This window comes from Bombus pyrosoma, linkage group LG3 (assembly GCF_014825855.1).
Source record: "Bombus pyrosoma isolate SC7728 linkage group LG3, ASM1482585v1, whole genome shotgun sequence".
Lineage (NCBI taxonomy): Eukaryota > Metazoa > Arthropoda > Insecta > Hymenoptera > Apidae > Bombus > Bombus pyrosoma.
Genome location: NC_057772.1, coordinates 2,293,466 through 2,313,356, shown reverse-complemented (window position 1 = coordinate 2,313,356; position 19,891 = coordinate 2,293,466). Strand labels below are relative to the sequence as shown.

Genomic DNA, 19,891 nt, shown 5'->3' with positions numbered 1-19,891 from the left:
GACCGTTGAAGCGACTCCAGCCGACGTAGATTCACCAATCGCTATTTCGGGTACTCACGGACATACGTGCTCCGTTGCTAAGGGTACGCAACAAGCCATTCACGGACACGCACGTCTCTCGATCCTTTTCGATCCTTCTCGATCCTTTTCGATCCTTTTCGATCCTTTTCACCTTAGCGCTCGCGTATCCCGCTCGAATTATTTCATTCTGTCCCCGTCCTCGTCTCTGCCTCTGCCTCCTCGCGCTTTCTTTCGCTCTCTCGCGTCTTTGTCGAGAGACGCGCGAATCGCTTTGGGGTAGATCAAGAAGTCGACTACGCGGGCTCTTGGAAGACCACTCGAGCAGTAGCCGATTGTTTGATCTCATCCAGCGCTGACTTCTTTCTTATTTCGTCCTCGATGAGAGACTTGCTCTCTCTCTCTCTCTCTCTCTTTCTCTGCTTCTCTTTCTCCGTCGACCGTTAACGGTCGACGAATTCGGCTGACAAGAAGTGTTCGTCCTTTCTCGATTCAAATACACCACGATCCGATCTCGAGAGTCTCCTCGTCGTGCCACTCGAACTTCGTCTATCTGATTTATATCGGCATAATAAGCCTTGTCGAGACGCCTAACGATGAACTCGCGCTGGCTGCTTTACATTTTTTTTACCGTCGAATCCACGCCGAATCGAACGCGTCTCGTAACTTTGTAAAATAATAAATATTCTCTTGGAGAATCGGTAATTAAACACGGAAAGGAATTTCGCAGTTTATCGATAATCACGAACGATCACGGGCAACAATAACGGGGTCGAGACTTGCCGTGTATCTTGTCGTAGTCGTTTTGACAGCGACAGGCGGTGACACGCCTGTAAAATTGCTTCTCCGATACAGCGAAAGTTGTCGGCTCGCCGGGCACACAGGAGACAATTTTTGGGGGTGTGAAAAATATTAATAACTCCGGTGTTGCAGTAAGGGACGAAGGGCTTCCGAGTAAGGGATGGCATAGAGTCGGAGGTTGAGGGGGTGGCTGGGTCAGAGGAGGGGGTGGCAAGTGTTTCTGTCAGTTTAATAGCTTCGCGCGCCTCCCCCTCCCCCTTTCCGCCTTTTGCCCTACGGACTCACCCCACATGCGCACACTTTGCCACCGACATTACGGCATCGTCACTCTACGTGTCAGAAGTTGCGCTAGACCTAGAAGCTCTGCTTAGATCTGATAACCCTTTGATACTCCCGTTATTTATTACCCCTTCGCCGTCGCCATCATCGACTAAAGACGACGTCCCGCGTCCAACGTCTTTGAATCGATCACCCTTTCCTCCCTCGGTGCGCGCACAAGTAGAGAATAAATCTAGTACATGGATCCTGGACAAATTACGTTGGTTACTATCGATCGAACTAATTACTCGATTTCACGAACCAAAATATGATTGTACGGAACAGAACGAAATTTTATAGACGTAGAGCAAATTACGTGTTTGATTCGCTTTTGCATTCGTGGTCGCGTTTATCACAGACCAGTATATGTAAAGGGCGTGAAAATTCACGAACAAGGCTCGAAGGCAGGCGAAGAAGGTGATATCTATGTCGTAGGATAGCGGGAGGGGAGCGGGACATTTTTATGCCGGTGTAAATCAAGGCTCCCGGCCAAATATTGCGCGGACGACGTTCGCGTTGAATGAGCGAAGGGTTCCGGCATAGCCAGCCATAAAGAATGATATAACTGCACGCGACACATGTCTTCCTGCCTGTGGAACGCACTCATATCGCCTCCGCGACTTTCCTTCTCCACCAATTTTCGCGGGAAATGAAGATTTGTTTCGACATCTTTTTGCACCGCCATTCGTTCTTGCAACCGTTTCCCTGGCGCTCGGCGGATTTAAATCGTTGCAATTTGAACGCCGCTCGCTGATGGAACGACACGAAAGAATAACTGACATCGGACTTTTTACACAGCCGAAACGTCGGACGACGTGAAACGGAGTAACGGAATTTCCTTTCACGAGCTTGGCTTCTAGACGTATATAACGAAGGTGCAACGGCCTTCAAGTAGATTCAGTTACACGTTTCCGTTAAGCAGAAAAGTTATTCAAAGGCTACGAACGAAAGAGTGAGGAAAAAACGGGAGTGACGTTTTTCGAAATTCTACTACTTCGATTGATTTCAAAGTCAATCTGTCCGAGGTACAGACCGCAAACGTATTGTGAACGGTGGCTGTAAAAAAATCTAGACAACCCCGTGACAGCTACTTTCCGAAGAAAAAGGTGACCGAGCCTGTCCAATAAAGACTTCGATAGGTGTTCCACTGACCCTGACTCTGCGTGAGGTCCTCTCCAACTTGCACGCGTTTCGATGGAGGGGTTCGCGCGATGGAAAAAATTTCTTCGCACGCTGACATCTGACCCCTGGTCGCCGACGAATCGAAGACTGAACTTTATTTCATATACCCTACATCGTATCGAAAGTCGTCGAATGAAATTTGAAGAGAAAAACGACCAAACATCTTCTTCAACGTTGTAAAGTACGTTCTACGATGGTTCGTCTTGGTCGAATTATTATTATTATTATAAAAAAGTTGTACAATTCCATTTGATTTAAATAAGATGGTCGAAAGGAAGGGAAAGATATGGTTATCGTACGTCGAATAGATCGATCGATAGAAATCGTATCCTGTAAGAAAGTATGAATCGTGCGAAGAAAAGCCAGTCGGTGTTTAATGTTCGGGGCAGCAACGTGTCTCTTTCGTTATCAGAGTCACGTTTTCTGATTCTTCCCCACCCCCTTCCAGAGGCGGCGGTCTTTCGGGCTCAGTCAGGCAGCCGCAGCTTGTTCCTCTACCATCGTATACGTTAGCTTCGTCTCTCGTTCTCGCTCTCCTGCTCGCTCTCTCGAGGGATGCTGTGGTGAACTGGTGGGGATCTGAATGCGATAGGGGTTGCTCCGCCCGTGGGCCAACCAGAGGTCTCGATGGAAGCGGATCCGCCACACCCCGTGGATCGTCCCTGGCTTCCCTTGGGAACCCTCGTTGTGCCATCCTCTTCTGAACAGATTTCGAATCCTCTAGTCTGCCAAGAGCCAGCTGACGCGGAGCAGCGCTCTTCTCGTCATCCGTTTCTTATTTCGATCGTGTTTTCTCCGGGCAGCGCACGCCTTCCGATATCGTACATCTTCCACGTCGAGCTACCCCCTGCGAACATCTCAGCCTCCCGCCGCCCAAGCCAAGCGCCTACATTTACTCTGCCTTTTATCGCAGCACGATCATGCCTATCGATCGATCGATCATGAACGCTGCTACTGGCCAAGAAATTCGCCCGATTCTTTTGCTACTTGGATTGTGTTAATAAACTTGTGTCATCGTGAGACTTTCTGGTGGTAGCATGTGTGACAGACAGTGATTTTATGTTGTACGACTGACCGGAATCGGGCTGTTCGATCGGCACTTATGAACGGTCTCGATTTGTCACGACCCACGGTCGAGTCTAAGATGAACGGTAAGTTTCATATACAATTATTGTAAAGGAGTTGATAAGAGAATCGGAGTAACGATGAATCGTACACTCGTCGTAGGTGTGTCGAGTAATTTAAAAGCCTGCAATAGGAGCGAGTAAAGGTGAAGTGTGCCGATAAAACGAGACTGTTTATGCGATGTACATGGCAAACTTTTAAATACCGTCAAATTTATATTCAGCGTGCGCTATTTTTATCGTGTATTCGGACGATTAGATAGATTTAATCTAACGATCATTGATTTGCCTCTTCCAATCACAGTCGATGATATCGCGATCTGCAAAATATTATTCGCCGATCCTTTTTTAGTTTCTGTCGGTTATGTGTTCGGTTTTTTGAATTCATCGTATTCGAACTACCGAGCAAACACGTTATATTTGTGAGTACCGACACGAGGAAATTCAACCGCAGTCCGTCCGGAAGTTGGTCTGCAGAGATTCGTTCTTGTATCTAATTTGGTTTGCATCTACTGGTAATCCGTGACGAGTTTGATATTCTTTTCACCAAAATATTCTTCACATAGGAGTCAGATATACGTTGTTCTAACCATTCTTGTCATATCGTATTAACATTGATCGCATGTTCAACGCAAAAGAGGCCGTGATTAGATGATGATCGCGGAAATTCTTTTCGTTTTCGCTTACGATATACGCTAATAGGTACGCGTCCGTTTTCCATCAGGATCTTCGTATCGCCAGGACATCCTGTGTGGTCAGAGCAATGCGGTTTACGCGCGTGTGAATACAGTCTACGATGCAATCGCTCTTCCGACACCCCGTTACTTGCCTGCCAATTTGCTTAATTATCTTTTCCGGGATTCGTCGACGAATATCTCCGGCCGTCTACTGGTTTCTTATTTTTCAGCGCACAACACGTTCGCATCCAAGTCTAGCTGCCCTAGTAAGTCCCTTCACGTTCAGTTTGTCCTTTGTACGTGTAACGCAATATTTGGCGATGATTTAAACGCATCATTCGTCGGTTACGATAATTCGTTAAACTTGTCTCTTTTTCCATCGGTATAGCGTATGTAACTCGAATCTGTGCACGGAAATAACTTTAAATTACTTATTGAACCTTTCGTTTAAAATTAATGGTATAAAATGTACCGTGCATACGATGGGTACACAAATTTTCTCAAGCATAAGTATCTTAACAACACTTTAATTGGGTTAACTACTAAGAAAAAAAAAAAAAAAAAAAAGGAAAAGAGGAGGAGAAAAAAAGCTGGAGTCACGTCGATCTTCCCACGAATAATTTTCGATTCTCTAAGTCGCGGCAAAGCGGCACTTTACTCTAATCGAGTTTGAAGCCTCTCGAGCCGCTATCATCGTGGATAACATCGCCTATGGTTTAAGTACACGTGGTTCTGTCAAGGGAGAAAGTGCTCGAGCACTCGTGTCCCGTAGGAGTCAAAGACCCCTGTGACGTCGAGAGTTTTCCAAATATTGTTGTTGTATCGTATCGACTAGTCGCGCGAGAGGTCTTCGAGCTCGCTGCGCGTCCCTCCTAAGTCGCGCACAGAGTTCTTCTTTACGATCTTCCGCGGAAGCCAAGCTAAAATTCACGCAATCATGTTTGTTTCATCGATCAGGCCGGATTTCGGTTTATCGACTTCGTAGCGTCACCGCGCGATCATCCCTTTCAGCTTCCAAAGGCGTATCTTTACGATTATTTCACCTCGATCCGGGGGTAAGCACGATCGAGAAAGATGTTACGGTTCTCTTCGATGGTCGTTCGAATCGAGACACACGGTTCTTAGGAACAACGCGTGCGCGTCTCGATATCTCCGTATTAACGTTCGGCTGCGAGTTTCGTGTCGATCGACCCACCACGCGGGATCACCGTTTTCTTTTACGACTGGCTCGCGTTAACGTGACTCGCGGGATCCTTAATCCGATGTTGACTTTCTCGATTAGAATGGAATCGAAGCTGCCATCGTAAAACGAATGCTTTTAACGTTTTATTCTACAGACACTCATGGCGCTCCGTTTTGATCGAAGAAAGTTTCGATTGTCGCAACTGTGGTCCCAAAATGGTTATCCCGAATGTAGGTAAGAGATAAATTTTGGTAGACCATGGATCATAAAAGATCGACGTCATAGACGAGGAAACGTGCCAAGGTGTGAGTTCCTCTCGAATGCACCTGCAAGTTTGTCGGCAATTTGCTTAGCCGTGGATTCACGGGGCTTACAACGTTTGCAGAGGACTCTCGATCGTCGCAGGTCCCACCGCGTCATTCTTAGGAGCGCGCACGGTTTACTGTTTGTTTCTAGATATCCGATAGAACGCCGGAGATATCGTTCGATTCGAAGATAAGTTCGGTATTAGAATGGCCCGTCGTATTCGGTCCGGAGTTATACAAATAAATCCAGATTCGAAGGATGGTTCTTCGTGATAATGTGAGCGAAAAGAAAGCGAAAGCTGTGAGTAAGGTCTTACAAAAGAGATAAAACGAAGATAGTGGAGTACACGTCGAATTTCTGCGAGCTACGTGCTCCAAAAGCTACGTGTCGCGATTCTATGCTCGCACGTTCGGTTTCTGCGACGCATCACTTTGTCGCATCACGAGACTGTTTCACGGCGCATTAAAAGAGCCTGGTAAGGGGAACAATAAAGTTCTCGGTTTATCGCGTCAAACATCCTTGGCTTGGGTGTCGCATTGTACACTCGTAGCTCTGTGACTGAGAAAACGACCGACGCGACGGACCGAGGAGATAGCGTTGTTCGATCGCCACTTGTCCTTGTGTACCTAGGATCTCGACCAGTCGCTAAGGGGACAGATAAATTTGCTGTTTCTCGGGAACCAGCATACCTCCTTTGCTTTCTCTCCTCCGTGTTTTCCTCTCCGGTGATTCCACGGTTTCTGATGATATAATTTTACGAATTTCGCTCCTCGTGGTTGGCCTTGTCTTCACTAAACGCCTTGTCTTTACAACGCAGAATCGCCCAAGAGGGAACTTTATTTCAGAGTACCGACGTACCGAGTATTTTCCTGCAAATTAAGGACCATCACCGACATCGTTACGTTTTAACAACGCGTTCTTCCTTATTTCTCCGATCTTGTACCAAGAGCTTCTTCGAGCAAATCTTCGCGTCTAAACTGAATTTCAATCGACGACACGATACTTCGATTTAAAGTTATTCTGGAACGAATGCATCTTATTTCGCGAATATGGGTGTTCTGACTTTTCGCTCGAACGACGATCGACGACTGATCGACTTTTCGATCTTGCTCGAGAACACTAAGATATTTCTCGGTCGTCGATAACACGAAGCAACGTGTTATTAAAACGCGCATGCGTTTTATCAAGTTACGTTGGCGTTGTTTCAGGAAGCAGTGACGAAGGCGAGTCGATGTCAGGCACGCCGGCCGGTGGAGGTACGGGGGGAACCGGCGAAAATCAAGAAATGGAGGAAAACGGTTCGATCCGTGGCGGCAACAATTCTGCCAGTAATCTGGTATACAGAGATCTGAAGGCTCTCCACGCGACCAGTGTCCACGACGTGTCTCAGGATTATAATCCACAATCAAGGCCGGCTTATCAATGTGGCTATTCGCCCGCCATGGACAAACAACATCAGAATTACGAAAAGGAACAGCACAGACCACCTTCATCCAGGGACGAGGAGAAACCTTCGTGGGAATACGGTGAGAAGGCTGACAAGAAGGAGTATTTGAGATCACGAGACGCCGTCTACAGGAACGAAACGTATCGTGAGTGAATAAATTCCATTTTTTCCCCCTTTATTTTCTTCGTCTTTCATCTTAAACTACCGCTCGGATCGTCGTGAATGGCGCAAGCTAATTGCGTAAATTAGAATACTAGGTCAGCCGCGCGGGTCGCTTAATGTTACGAATTACGGTGTAAATTATCGGGAGACGTGGTGGTTAATTGTCCGGATTAGAATAGTAGGTTACACAACAACGATCTACCGTATCGTGGGCGGTTTATCGGGAGGATTTAATCTGTTAAATCGCGATATAATTATCGAGAAACGCAGCTTCTACCTTCTTACCTTCGTTTACCGTTCGTTGAAGATTTCAATTCGGCTTTTGCAGCGGACGCGATCAAACAGGAACAAAAGGAGCAATCCAACTGCGAGTGGGTATCACCGGTACCGGAAGTGGAGGTGGGAGGTTCGGCACCGGGCGGCCCTCAGGTTCGAGCGCGGAAGGACATTCCACGGGGTGCGAGATTCGGCCCTTTTCTTGGAAAATGGGCGAGCGAGCCTTTCAACCCCCGTTACGCGTGGGAGGTGAGTTGTATTTCTTACGATACACGAGCGTGCTTATCGCTTCGTCCTCGTTCGATGGGATTTCAAGGCGGAGCGTAGGTAAACGTAGCGTGCGAATCGATGCTCGATCGAACAACGATGGCCAGCGTTCTCGAGATAAATTCAGAAAATTCTCGATAACTCTTTGCCATTGCAGTAAATGATCGCAACTCGTTCGATCGACGCGTTTTGTTCATTCGAACTATGATCAAGGATATTAAGCGGAATTTCGAATATAGCTGTTTGTACCATATCTCGAAAGAGATACATTGAGAATTTTCCGCGAATCTAGGGATTCGTACGCGATATCATCTCGCAGGGGTTCTCGTGAAGCCGTTTGAAAGATGATCGATCTGTTTATGGCTCGGGATACGGTAGAGGAATACTTTGCTCGAAACCAGTGTCAGTGGGTTCGCTATCCTCCTGCTATAATCCCTGGTATTATCCGGCAGATGCCGAAGACAGAAAAACGAAGAAAAGAGAAAGATAGGGGAGAAAAGAGAGAGGATAGACGGAATCGTCTCTCCGGGTAGAAAGTAGACACCTGGTCGACTCGTACGCCGAAGGTGTCATCCATGTTGACAGATCTGTCAATTGACTCGCCACGGACAGTTCTCTTTCCATTCCTTTCTATTCCTTCTGGTTCTGCCCTAAAATTCTTTCGATACTCGTCCGGAGCTCGAACGTCTCTGTTGGTCCTTAAGTCGACCGTAAAATCGGCGCACAAAGTCAAACTCGAAGAAGTAGTCTGTGAAATCGTTGGTACAAGTCCAAGGTCTTTCATCCGTGTGATTCGCGAAATACACGTATTTTTCTATCCAACGTAGGTTCGTTCGTCTGCCAGCTATACTCGCGATGATTTAAAATCTTCTGTCTGCAGCCTCGCGGAAAAACTTGATCCATTTCGAAACGAGATTACGGCGCGGAGAGAATCGGAAACTGGCCGTGTACCGGTCCAGGGGGTGTGATAGATATGATAGCGGCAACGTTATGTTACGTTAGCGCATGTCGCACTGACAAAATGTAAATGGCGCCATCCATCTAACTGCCGACAAAAAGGCAACCGGGGCCAACTGTCGGACCGGCGATTACAGGATCGATTAAAGCCAAACTACCCCTTCGTTTCGTCGGGCCGATCTATCAACCCCACGCGCGTAAACGTGCGAGCGCACGAACGGAGAAAACATCGCGACACAGAGGTCTGGCTTCGAGTTCTCACAGAATTTCGAATGTCCCTTTAAATCGGGGACGAGAGTCGAGGGAAGATCGATCGGGATGAATTTCGGATATTTTTGCTCGTTTGTGAAATAGTATTACTCGAGGATCCGAATGTTTGTGAAATAACTGACAATACGATTTATACACGAGTTACGGTGGTGTAGTAACGAACCAATCGAACGGTTAACAGACCGCGCGATCCTTTTCTGAAATTGGAGAAATCTACGAGGGATCCCTTTCCATCGATTCGCACGCTATCCCCTAATCCTAATCCTTTTCTCACATTCTCGGGGAAAGGCGTTTCCAAAATGAAAAGGGGAGATAGGGAAGATGGAAACTGGATTATCGATAAACCACTATCAATATGAGTCGGTATATCATTTCGAATATTAATCATGCATCGAGCCAATAACGTCACAAGCGAGTTGAATAGAATGGAGAGGAAAGAAGTAAACAACAAGCAGCGAAAGCATCTCGCTGTAATGTCGGAGGGAAAGAGGCAAAAAATAGCCCAAACCGAAATTTTTCCTCGAATTTTGTGAACACTTATTCGCCGCGTACACACCTGAAGCAGAACGAAGGGAAGAAGGTCGTGGTATCGAGGGGTGTTGTTCGAGGTATCGCTGGTATCCCACCTGCCATACTGGCCGGGTCTCGTTTTTCGGATACTCGTGGAGGGGTGCGAAATGGAAAACCGAAGGAAACCAGAAGGGGATCCTCTTTTCCGGTTGCGTTTTGCTCGGTGACGCGTGATCCGCAGAACAGCCGACTCGCGGCGTGCCATAGCGGCGACTAAACCAATCTTAGGCTTAGCTCGTTCGGCCGTGAGACCCTCGTGTCGAGGGTACAGCTCCAATTTACCGAATGATCTCGAGAATCCGTCTTAAATGATCAATCTCGTCGCGTTTATAGCATTACTCGTTATTCGTGTTTCGAATCTAGTCTGTGGAAGATGCGATGTCGTTAATTAGACGCTTAGGGGATGTTTCTATGTTTCATATTTTTTTTTGAATACGATTGTATTTTGCATCGAGCAGTTTTGTTTTATATTAATCCTGATTTTTGACATTTCTGTTTGTAACACATCCATTTCCATATGGGACACGAGGGTTGAATCCACCCCCGTTGGCGCGTCTGCTCTCCTTTTCGCGTTGTTCGCTCATCGACATATTGAAAGGATCGTCAATTTTTCCACGTGATCGCTGACGACCCCTCTCGTCGTCCTCGAGTACGAGCCGCCGGCTGGTTTTTTCAAGCGGCCACGGGGGAGAGTAGAAAAAAGAACGGAAGATGGGTTGTTTTTCATATTGAAGCAGGCACACGCGCCTCGTTGATCGTACGGGCCACTTTTTCGACAAATCGGCTGGAAAGCTGCGCCATTAGCGACGTATGTCGCTGACAAATCATATAAATGGCGACTCTGGACGAAACGTGTCCTCGCGCGAACCGCACCAACCACCCCGATGTCCAGTAATGAGACAAATTGTGACGCGTCGCAAAGAGAGAAACAGAGAATCCGTGCTGGGCGATCCCGTACCGTTTGCCCGTTGTGGCGCGCCTCCATCGAACTCGAACGGTTTTCAAAACGTTACTTAATCGCCGTCAACGAGCGAACAACGCACCCTTCTCGAATTCGTTCGAGACGATCTTCATTGAAGTAACAATGTCCTCGCAATGGAGCGAGGGCATTCCTTCTACGCCTACCACTTACGAGTGACGAAAACGATGTAGAGGATCGAGAGAACCATCGAGGGGTCTATGTAGGTGGTGCCGACGGATCTTATTGTGGATATTATTAAATTCTCGCTCTATCTGGAAGCATGTATTCTAAACAATCTACGTATCCGTCGTACCTACCGATCGTACAATGCACGCCACCGGTGCCCATTATTCGTGGACATTGTCCAGGTGAACTGGTCTTTAGGGCGTTGCTGGAGGTCAAGCCCCGGAAGCGATTCGACAATGAGCCACATTATGCTCACCCTCCATTCCCTTCCTTCTCTCCACCTTCTCTTCTTCTCGATTCAGCCTCCTTCGGATTCAGCTTCTTATTAAGCTGGCCGGCGCGAAGCGCGCGATTCGCAACGCGACGGCAGTTTCTTCCTCTCTTCTCTTCTCTTCTCTTCTCTTCTCTTCTTCTTTGCATTCCACATGCCGTGCATATTCTTCGTCACCATAATACGAAGGGAATGGTGCTTCGAGGCAACGCAGTTGTGACCTTCGCTTTCTCAAGGCGTAGGGTTACGCGGTTGGTGATTTTCGTCATTTGAATTTGTAATCGGAGAAAGAAACGGTGCGAGAGAAAAGTTGCGCGGTGGACAAAATCGGCAGGAAACAAGTGACAATCAGTGAAGCGGGGAATATCTGGCATTGTGAGGCCTGTCAGACGGTCAGACGTGTCCCAGCTAAAGGATCCCCATTGATAGCCGTGGCCATCTATGCGAATCTACCGGTCAACAGGGTGATTCGGTCTTATAACGCGAACTTTTGCACCCCTTGCATGGGGCTAGCACGCTTTTCTCAAGAAGCTCGATCGAAAGTAGAACGTACCTTTTGAAGTAGCTCGAATCGTTTGATCGTTGTAGTAATAAATAATACGGGATGCAATAAGACCTTACATAGGGGCAAATAAGTCTAGGAATAGGCATGAAAATATTTAACTCTGCATGCACCGTGGTATCGTATACGTTATCCTGTGTGAAGCCAAGAATGCACAGGCCACCGGCTAACTAACCCTTTTCTCGAGGATCGGGTTTTTGATTGACAGGTTTGCCCAGGCTTGTTTGCGGCTGCACCTTCTCCTATTATGTTAATAGAGCTATGATACAGCTTCGCGCAACCTGAATAGTTAACGTGTATATTTTGACATTTAAATTTACATCCAACGAGTTTTACTCTCGCCCCATTATCCAGTCGTTCGAGTAAACGCTCGCCGGGTTATAGGAAAAAGTTACGGTGGTAGAAAGTACTAAATTTGAAAATATCGTTCGTCCAAATGTCTAGTTTAACGTGGTTGTTAAAATTTCTCGTCTAATAAAACATAATTCTCCATCTTCGTCTAGATGAGATGCTACGTACACGTGTCTCGGCAGGCCAATAAATTTCCTCCGGGTAAAGGCGTTTGTATACTTTGGCCGAAACGAGCACGCGTCGCGCGAGATTCGACTGTAAGGCTTTAACTGGCCTTTCTTTCTGTCAAACCAGCTGTAAACCGGCCTTCTCTCTCGCTTTACCATCGCAGCCCTCCGCTTCTCGTTTCTCTAGGGTGGCAACGGAGGGTGATAAATCTCGTCCGCTCGTTACCCCACTATCTGTCGATAATAGACATAACAGACACGTGTTGCCCGGTCGTCAGGCTGACCCGGCTGTCCGGTACAATGGAGACGCGTCGTCGGAATCATCGTCTTCAAAGGATCGCTCCTTGCACGCTGGTTTTCTCGTCCCTCGACCGACCACCCTTCGAACCACTACGATTTACTACGCGCATTTCTGGACCAAAGGCTAAAAACCTAAAAAGAATCCCTCGATCTTGCGACACACCGAGAGTTTATTAAATTTTCTTTGAAATTCGTTCCTCGTTCGAATCGTTCTCAGTTCAATTTTGTGAATCGTCGAGATAGTTCGTGCCAATGCAATATCACGAATCGAAAACGTTCTCGAGATACAAACGACAGTTAAAATTTTACGACTTGATAACTAACTCGTTGCCTTCCTGGTTTCTCGTTGTCACCACGTCCTGCTTCGCTCTTCCCCTCGACGTTTCCTCTCTCTCTCTCTCTCTCTCTCTCTTTTCTCTCTCTCTCTCTTTCTTTCTCTCTCTCCCTCTAGCTCCGGATCTCTTTCTCAGAACAGTGTTTCTGCCGTTTGGGTAGTTTCATGGGGTTGATGGTGCTACAGACGCCGGATAAGGTCTCCGCGTGTGTAGGAAGCCGTTCCTCGTTTTCGTCGCGTGAACTTAATTGAACTTGTTCACCAACTCATAACGAGAAGTCATGCAAGTGCCCTCCTAGTTATAATTTACAGGAAACAATCGACGCCTTTGATGTGCCGCCAATTGTCCGCAATCTGCGAAACTGTTACTCTTTAGGGGTGACCCGGAGCAAAATGAAAACACTTTGCTGAGATTACGTTTATCCAAAGAACGTTTACCGAATCTTTTTACTCCGCGAGTTCGGAATTCGTGTTGTTCATGAAAATGTTTTCGAGGGTGTGCAGAATGCAATATGGCAGTTTGAATCGCGTTGGATTTTTCGAAATTAGTTTCGGCAAAAATATCGTTGGAAATTACCTTCCTGCAAATCGAAATCGGTAATTTTATTCTCCAATGCAACGAAATTTTCAGCTTCATCCATTAAAAAAAGTGCCGCGTAACGAATCTATCGTTAAACAGCTCGGTATTATTTGCAATATTCATCGACGCACGCCAGTCGCTGCATTGAAAATGTAAACTCAATATCGTAACCATGAATCGACGAGCGATCAATGGCGATCATTGTTTTCCAGTAGCCTGAAAAAAAGGAAAATCGTGTTTCATGGCGACGCGACGCTTTGATCCGCCTGCTCGAATGTTTGATCAGTTCGATGATTTCCAGTCGCCGCGATGGAATTACAAGCCACGATATTGAAACGAACTGATCGTCGCCGAAAGCGAAAATCATCGAACGATCGTACCTACCGATATTTCCTTCGATCGCGTAATCAGAGATTCGTTCGCGTCGATTTAATTCATTGGATTATTGAAACTCGCTGGAAAATTCAAGCTTATCCATAGAACGGTTTCGCACATAGGTCTACTTAGTCCGAGATTGGCAGAATTTGGTACGCGAACGGTTGACAGATTGTGCATACGAGCGCGCAGGCCCCGTCACAATGACCGAACTAATCTGGTCCGGTCCGGGAAGGTAGCCTAAGTTCAATATACACAGGAATACACTGCAGCCTGGAGGCGTTTCATGTATGCCTTCCACCATTGGCTTGCATTAATCACGACGCCGTTGGCAGGCCTGAGCTACACGAGTTCCGGCGTCAACTTAATTGTCCCGCCTGTTTCGCCAGGGATTCATTAATTGGGATGCACTTACATCGACGAACGGCCTACCTCTCTCCGACAACGAGATGTTATGTTGCTCGTTAAATAAAACAGCCTTCTATCGCGCTTGTTCGATCGAAAGGAAAAATATACGGGTAATTTGAAGTGGAAACTTTGACTTTGTCCTTTGAACGTCCGACTGAATCGGATCCAGAGGAAACCAAACGGTCAGGAAACGAGCCAAGTCGTTAATTCTCGGAACACCAAAGATCATTCGTCAAACGAGGAAACTTCATTATCTCTCCTTTGGCGGAATTTCTCGAGGAAATACGAGACGAACGATTTTGGCAAATTTTCTGGCACGCTAGTCTCTCTAATGATCGATCATATAAGGGGCTGGCAGTGACGCGACTCGGATATAATTTATACCGCTAGATACGCGAAGGGTAGCTTCCCTTAGAAACACGATGGAATACAGAGAGAAAGAGGTTCGGTGTCGGTTCCGTGAACGCGCGTCGGGGGTGGCATCTGCTGCGCGTTAGACACGGGTCGAAGGGCACCGTTTGCTTCGTCATTACTTGCATTACTTTTCCGGCACGAGTCAAGTGGGTCAAGTACAGGAAAATATGTACCTAATCGGGGAGAAAAGTCTGTTCGATCGGCGAACAGCGCATGAATCAGAGAACTGACGTTCTCACATAAAAACCAGGCTTACCTTTTGTCGAGTCGTACTTACGAATCGTTCTTTATCGTATTCTGCGTTTAAATGGAAAACTCGATCGTCTTTGTCAGGAAGTGGACGCGGCCGTGCGATTATAGACACCGATATACTAGCGCTTGCGTAACGCGCGCTTTGATTTTACGATTCGCGCTCGTGTGCTTCGTCTCTTTATCGCGCGTATGGTTCGTTATCAAAAACGTAATTAAAGTTGGTCCGTCGGTTTGATATCGGCTTCATTCGAATTTCATTCCGTTTGGGAATTCGACCGACCGTCGCGCGAGTTCTCCTCCAACGGCAGCTTCGATACAATAAATTGCTTCTGACAGTCGTGAAAAAAAGGGCACGCCGTTGAAACACTCGCGAGAGTTTCTGCAGAAAGTTTCTGCGTGGCAAACGGACGAATCCTCGAACGATCGGCAGAAATTAATCGCAGACCAATTAAGGGCGGCAGGAGACTTTGGTAGTCGGCTCGAGTCGTCTACGATCTCCTGCCAGGGGCGAGCTTTAAACTAAGAGGAAATTAAGCAAAGATGTCGCCATGGCTAATGCCGCATTTGGTTGGGGGATTGCGCTGGCGCTATACGACGCCTGAAATCGTAAACAGTCCTGTTATTTAGGGGATGATAATTGACCGTTTCAGTCTCCCCGGCGCGCGACGCCCAACGAATTTCTCGAAACTCTGGGAAATTCACCGCTGTGCCGGGGCACACGATGTTTACGAGTCTCTCTTTCGCCCCGGTGTCGACGAGCGGAGGGATGAAAATGGAATTCGATATGCCATTGTTGCGTCACAGGACGATAATGACGGTTCACTGTCGCTGTTGTAATCTACGTGTCGCCCGTGACTCCGATCAACTCGGAAGGATCCGAGGATTCTTGTCATCGACCATTGTCAATTCGTATTTGTGGAATTAGGCGAAGTGTCGTGGAGAAATTTCGGTAATAATTATATGAGGAAAAGCTCGAATGGAAACGTTGCGATGCCTTGAAGTTGCCGAATCAGGAAAGTTGCGAGGTCGATTTTTGAGGAGGGGGCGGACACGCTGTGTCGGCTAAAAGCATTTTTGCGTCGGCCATCACGGTACTATCATATGCTATCGATCCACTTTATTCATAACTTTCGTCCCTCGTTACCACGTCGCACAGGTCTCTCTCTTTCTCTCTCTTTCTCTCTGTCTCTCTCACATTCCCTTTCTCTGTGGCCGTTATAGTTGTACATTAAAATTACGCGAGGACAACATTTTTCATTTATTTTTACATTCTCGTCCGTTCAACCCGACTTATTTTTCCTTTCACGATTCAAATTAAATACCGTCGAGCGTTACACGTTTAACGATATTTCCACCGAGCAACGTTTCACTCGAGCCGAAAGGACATCTTTTAAGAGCTTCGAAAAAGGATCGACGCGAGAAGCTCTGACCTGGGCGTACGGTATTTTAATTCCTGAATGGACACGTTCCATGGACGATGTTCCCTAGGAAACGCCACCAGATAGAAACGCCAGGTTGGACGGCAAAAGATCACGATCGTTCCTTCCCTCGTACGATGGTTGATCCTCGAGAAATGTGGAAAACGACGCGGAACCTCGCCGATTATGAGGGTCCATTGAGAGATGAAGATCCACGAAGATCTGCCGCGCTGTCTGACCTCGTCTCCTTTCTCGTGGGGTATTTTCGGTAAAATCCAGCCGACGTGGAAAGATCTTTCGTCGGTTCGGTTTTGTCCAAGGTGTGATGTTACAAAGGGAGAACGAAGAGATCGCATGTTTTGTACGACACGACTGTGCCCTGTGGGCCTCATGCCGGGCGAACGAGGAATCCCTTGGCCGTGTGTCCCGCAGAACGACCGAAAGCCTGAGATACATCTTGTCGTCTCTTGTCGTTTGTTCCGATTTCTCGTCCTTTTCTTTCAGCCGGTGCACAGCTTTCTTGCCCGCGCGAACGGACAAATTAGGTTTCGAAGGATTTTCCTGGTGCACAGTTCGAATGGGTCGCTAACGGGTCGAAAATTTAAAGTAAGAAGCAAGGAAATATTCGCGGGAGCAGTTTTATAGACATTTCCTTCCCCTATTATACTATTTTTCCTCGTTCTCCCTTCTTGTGAAAGCCAACGCTCGAAAGGTACGTTCAATTATCATCGTTGCCTTCTGCTCGTCGAACTGTGAATATCGCTCGGTGTTTTAGAGGATGCAGTTTCATAGAGAAAAATCAGCACGAACACCGGGAATGTAATTAAAATGGTCGCGTATTTCTGCCAATTTTAGCAATTTCGCGGCGACGCGCGGCGTGCCGCTAAAGAAGCTCAAGGAATCATGCAATTATAATTTATTCGCGTGTCGCCCGTCGACTCGCTCGCCCCCCCCTCTCTCTCTCTCTCTCTCTCCTCCTTTCCTCTACTCCTGCTTTCCATTTAACTCGTACTTTCATTTTTCCTTTGAGCCCAGTTTTCACCGGCTTTACCGGTGTTCGTCGTTATTGTACAAAGATAATGCGCGGCTCGTAATTAATTCTTTCCGATTCGATAAAAGGAACAATATCTGCAGGCAGAGGTCGTGGAGAACGTCAAAATTTCGAGTATCCCTATTCGCCTTTCCCGGAATGGGTATTTCAGCTTTTAATTTCAAAGAGTTCCGATGTTAATGCTCGTTCCGGTTGCGACGGGAGAACTCTCGGAGCCGCAACCCCTCGTTTGCCGCTGCTTTCTGCGCCATGATTATGGGAATGAACGAGATCCACGGCTAGACAAATCTGTCCTTCGAATTGTTAGCACATGTCCGCGCTCGCCGACAAAGCGAATAGAAATCCTGCTGCGAGCTTTGCCGTCAGCTGGACGATCACTTTCCGACAACCGCTCGAGGATGACACGAGAAAATAAAATTCAAACCTTGAGTGATATTTTAATGTTAAATTATCGTAATTATATATAATCGAATTAGGATTTTGTACGAAGAAACGTGAGTGGAAAAAACGAATTTATGAATGGACATGCTGATGTTGCAGTTCGTAGAAAAATTCTTGAAGATCTGAATACGAAGTGGGAATTTTAACAAGTTTCTATTTTTTTCGACAAAAATGCTCTTTGCTGCACGAGTAAGTAACAAGTTGACGCATCATGGTGAAAGGTGTTACTAGCCTGAGATCCTAATCTGTCGCGCTACACAACTAGAAGCTCTATTGTGATGGTTCGTTCGTGCCCATCTTCCAGAAACGCTCCTTACCAGACCCGGTAGCTAAACTGGCCATTATGAGTGCCGAAAGAATCGTTGCCATCTCGCTCTCTTTTCTTCGCTTTCCTGTCTGCCAAACTGTCCCACTTCTTATTTCAGTATTATAGGGTATTACTAGTCCTACCGTTCCTACCTGAGCTATGTGTCCATCAATGATATCCGATGCAACCGACACGTCCTGCGTAATCATTGAAGTCGCCGAAACGAGAAATCGAGCGCGACACGTTATCGCGAACATTCTCATTTAGTTTTACGAATCCTAGAAATTTATATATCCGTCTTTGCATATCGAACGCTCGATATCTTTTAATAACGTACCGATATTTTGGAAAGAATCGTTTTCTTAACGTTAGTGTTCAAGCGTGACAGTTAAGAACGTGATGCAGAAATACAGAAGCGTTGAGACGTAAATAATTCCGGCAGGCTCATCCCATGTTTTCAGACTTTACACAAGGATCATTGTCCGTACGGATCATTGCTAATGATCCGTAGCAATGGTCCGTAAGAAACAACCCTTCAAGGTACGGGAACCGTAATTACTTACCTGTAAGGTAGACGCTTATCCACCTGCGAGATTCATTGATTTTTATGGGCACACCTAGTTTTATTCGTGACCGGCAGGTGGTAGGGTAAAACCGACCAACGAACGAAGGTCTGTGGCGAAACGCTCTTAGATATCTCTGATACGGGAGCATTGAAATACCTCCTTTACTTTTAGGGAAGAAGCTTTACATCGACGAAATCCTGTGACATTTTTCAGTAATAGACGAATCGTTATATTTGCGATCCATTATCCTTTTGTAAATATAAAAAGATATCTTGGAGTTTATATAATAAGGGAAACTCTTTCACTTTTCACTTTTAACGTTAAACGAAACTAAAATTTATATCGTACGTTGATAGTGTTAAACGGTTCTTCTAGGAAGGCTATAGACAACGAAGTTCTCGACAGAAGTGTGAAATGTGTTTACAGCGTGAGTCGAGGGTGGGAATTGGTTGGGAAACGTATCGAAAGGCGGGCTGTCCAGGGGCGTATCAGGGTGAGACGCTTGGTCGGCCAAGCGTCTCGGAGCGAAGCGTGGTCGCGCGAGACAATTGAAAAAATCACTTGTCTCGCCCTAAAAGTAGGGAGAGTAGAGACCCTAGTGGATGCTGGAGCGGCAAGTAACACTGGGTGATGAGAGGGCGATATCCGTGAGCGGTAGTCCGTTAAACGCAATGTCCCGGCTCCAAAACATTGCGGTTCGCCTCCGGAAGTTGGCGTTCATACTGTTTTCAGCACGCGCATTGGCCGCATCGTGTTCCCAATAGATATTTATTGGTTCTTAACGATACTCGAATACGTTTCTCGTAGTGTCAATACTGACGTCAGGTGCGATGGATGACGTTAGAAAAAAGGAAAACATTTCTGTAGTGGTACATTATGGGGAAATGATTTTTTTCAGGTTCGTACAGCTGGAAGTGGAGTCAGGGGGTGGTTGGACGCATCCCACGAAACAAATAATTGGTTGAAGTATGTTCGAAGCACTAGCAGTCCGCACACCGTTAATATGCGACACGTGCTTATTGGTGGACAGGTAATGACCGTTAATTAAAAAAAGAAAAATTCGACACATTACAAACATAAAACGTAACGATTGCTCGTTCGGCTTTGCCAGCGGTTTATGTAATGATCACAAATACCACTCACCACGAACGTTTCCATTTCCGTGCGAGCTTCGACAATTTGTTTTACAAGTCGATAGTAACTTCGCGCGTGGCGTTCGGTATTGACCACTAACGAATTCGATTTCGAACGCAACTGACACTGGATCGACAGTTGCAGTTAATAGGAAGGACTAATTACACGGTGTCAGACGCACTCGTAGTTAATTCTACGTGTGCTAGCGAAACTAACAAAAAAAAAAACACGCGCCCACGCTGCCATGTTTCCGTG

The 19,891-nt window shown here is 46.6% G+C and overlaps 1 protein-coding gene across 6 annotated transcripts in view; it reads left to right on the top strand.

The window, feature by feature from the left end:
• Positions 1-19,891, top strand: part of LOC122565703 (histone-lysine N-methyltransferase MECOM-like) — a 63,847-nt gene that overhangs the window by 32,803 nt on the left and 11,153 nt on the right. For 2 of the 6 annotated variants that reach the window (XM_043721936.1, XM_043721934.1), the window contains exons 2-4: positions 6,818-7,201; positions 7,547-7,743; positions 19,401-19,532. In XM_043721936.1, coding sequence (XP_043577871.1) covers positions 6,818-7,201; positions 7,547-7,743; positions 19,401-19,532 — 713 coding nt within the window. Of the gene's footprint in view, positions 1-2,907; positions 3,471-4,179; positions 4,387-6,817; positions 7,202-7,546; positions 7,744-19,400; positions 19,533-19,891 lie in introns of those variants that run through there. The other 4 variants (XM_043721935.1, XM_043721932.1, XM_043721937.1 and 1 more) reach the window with 4 other exon arrangements.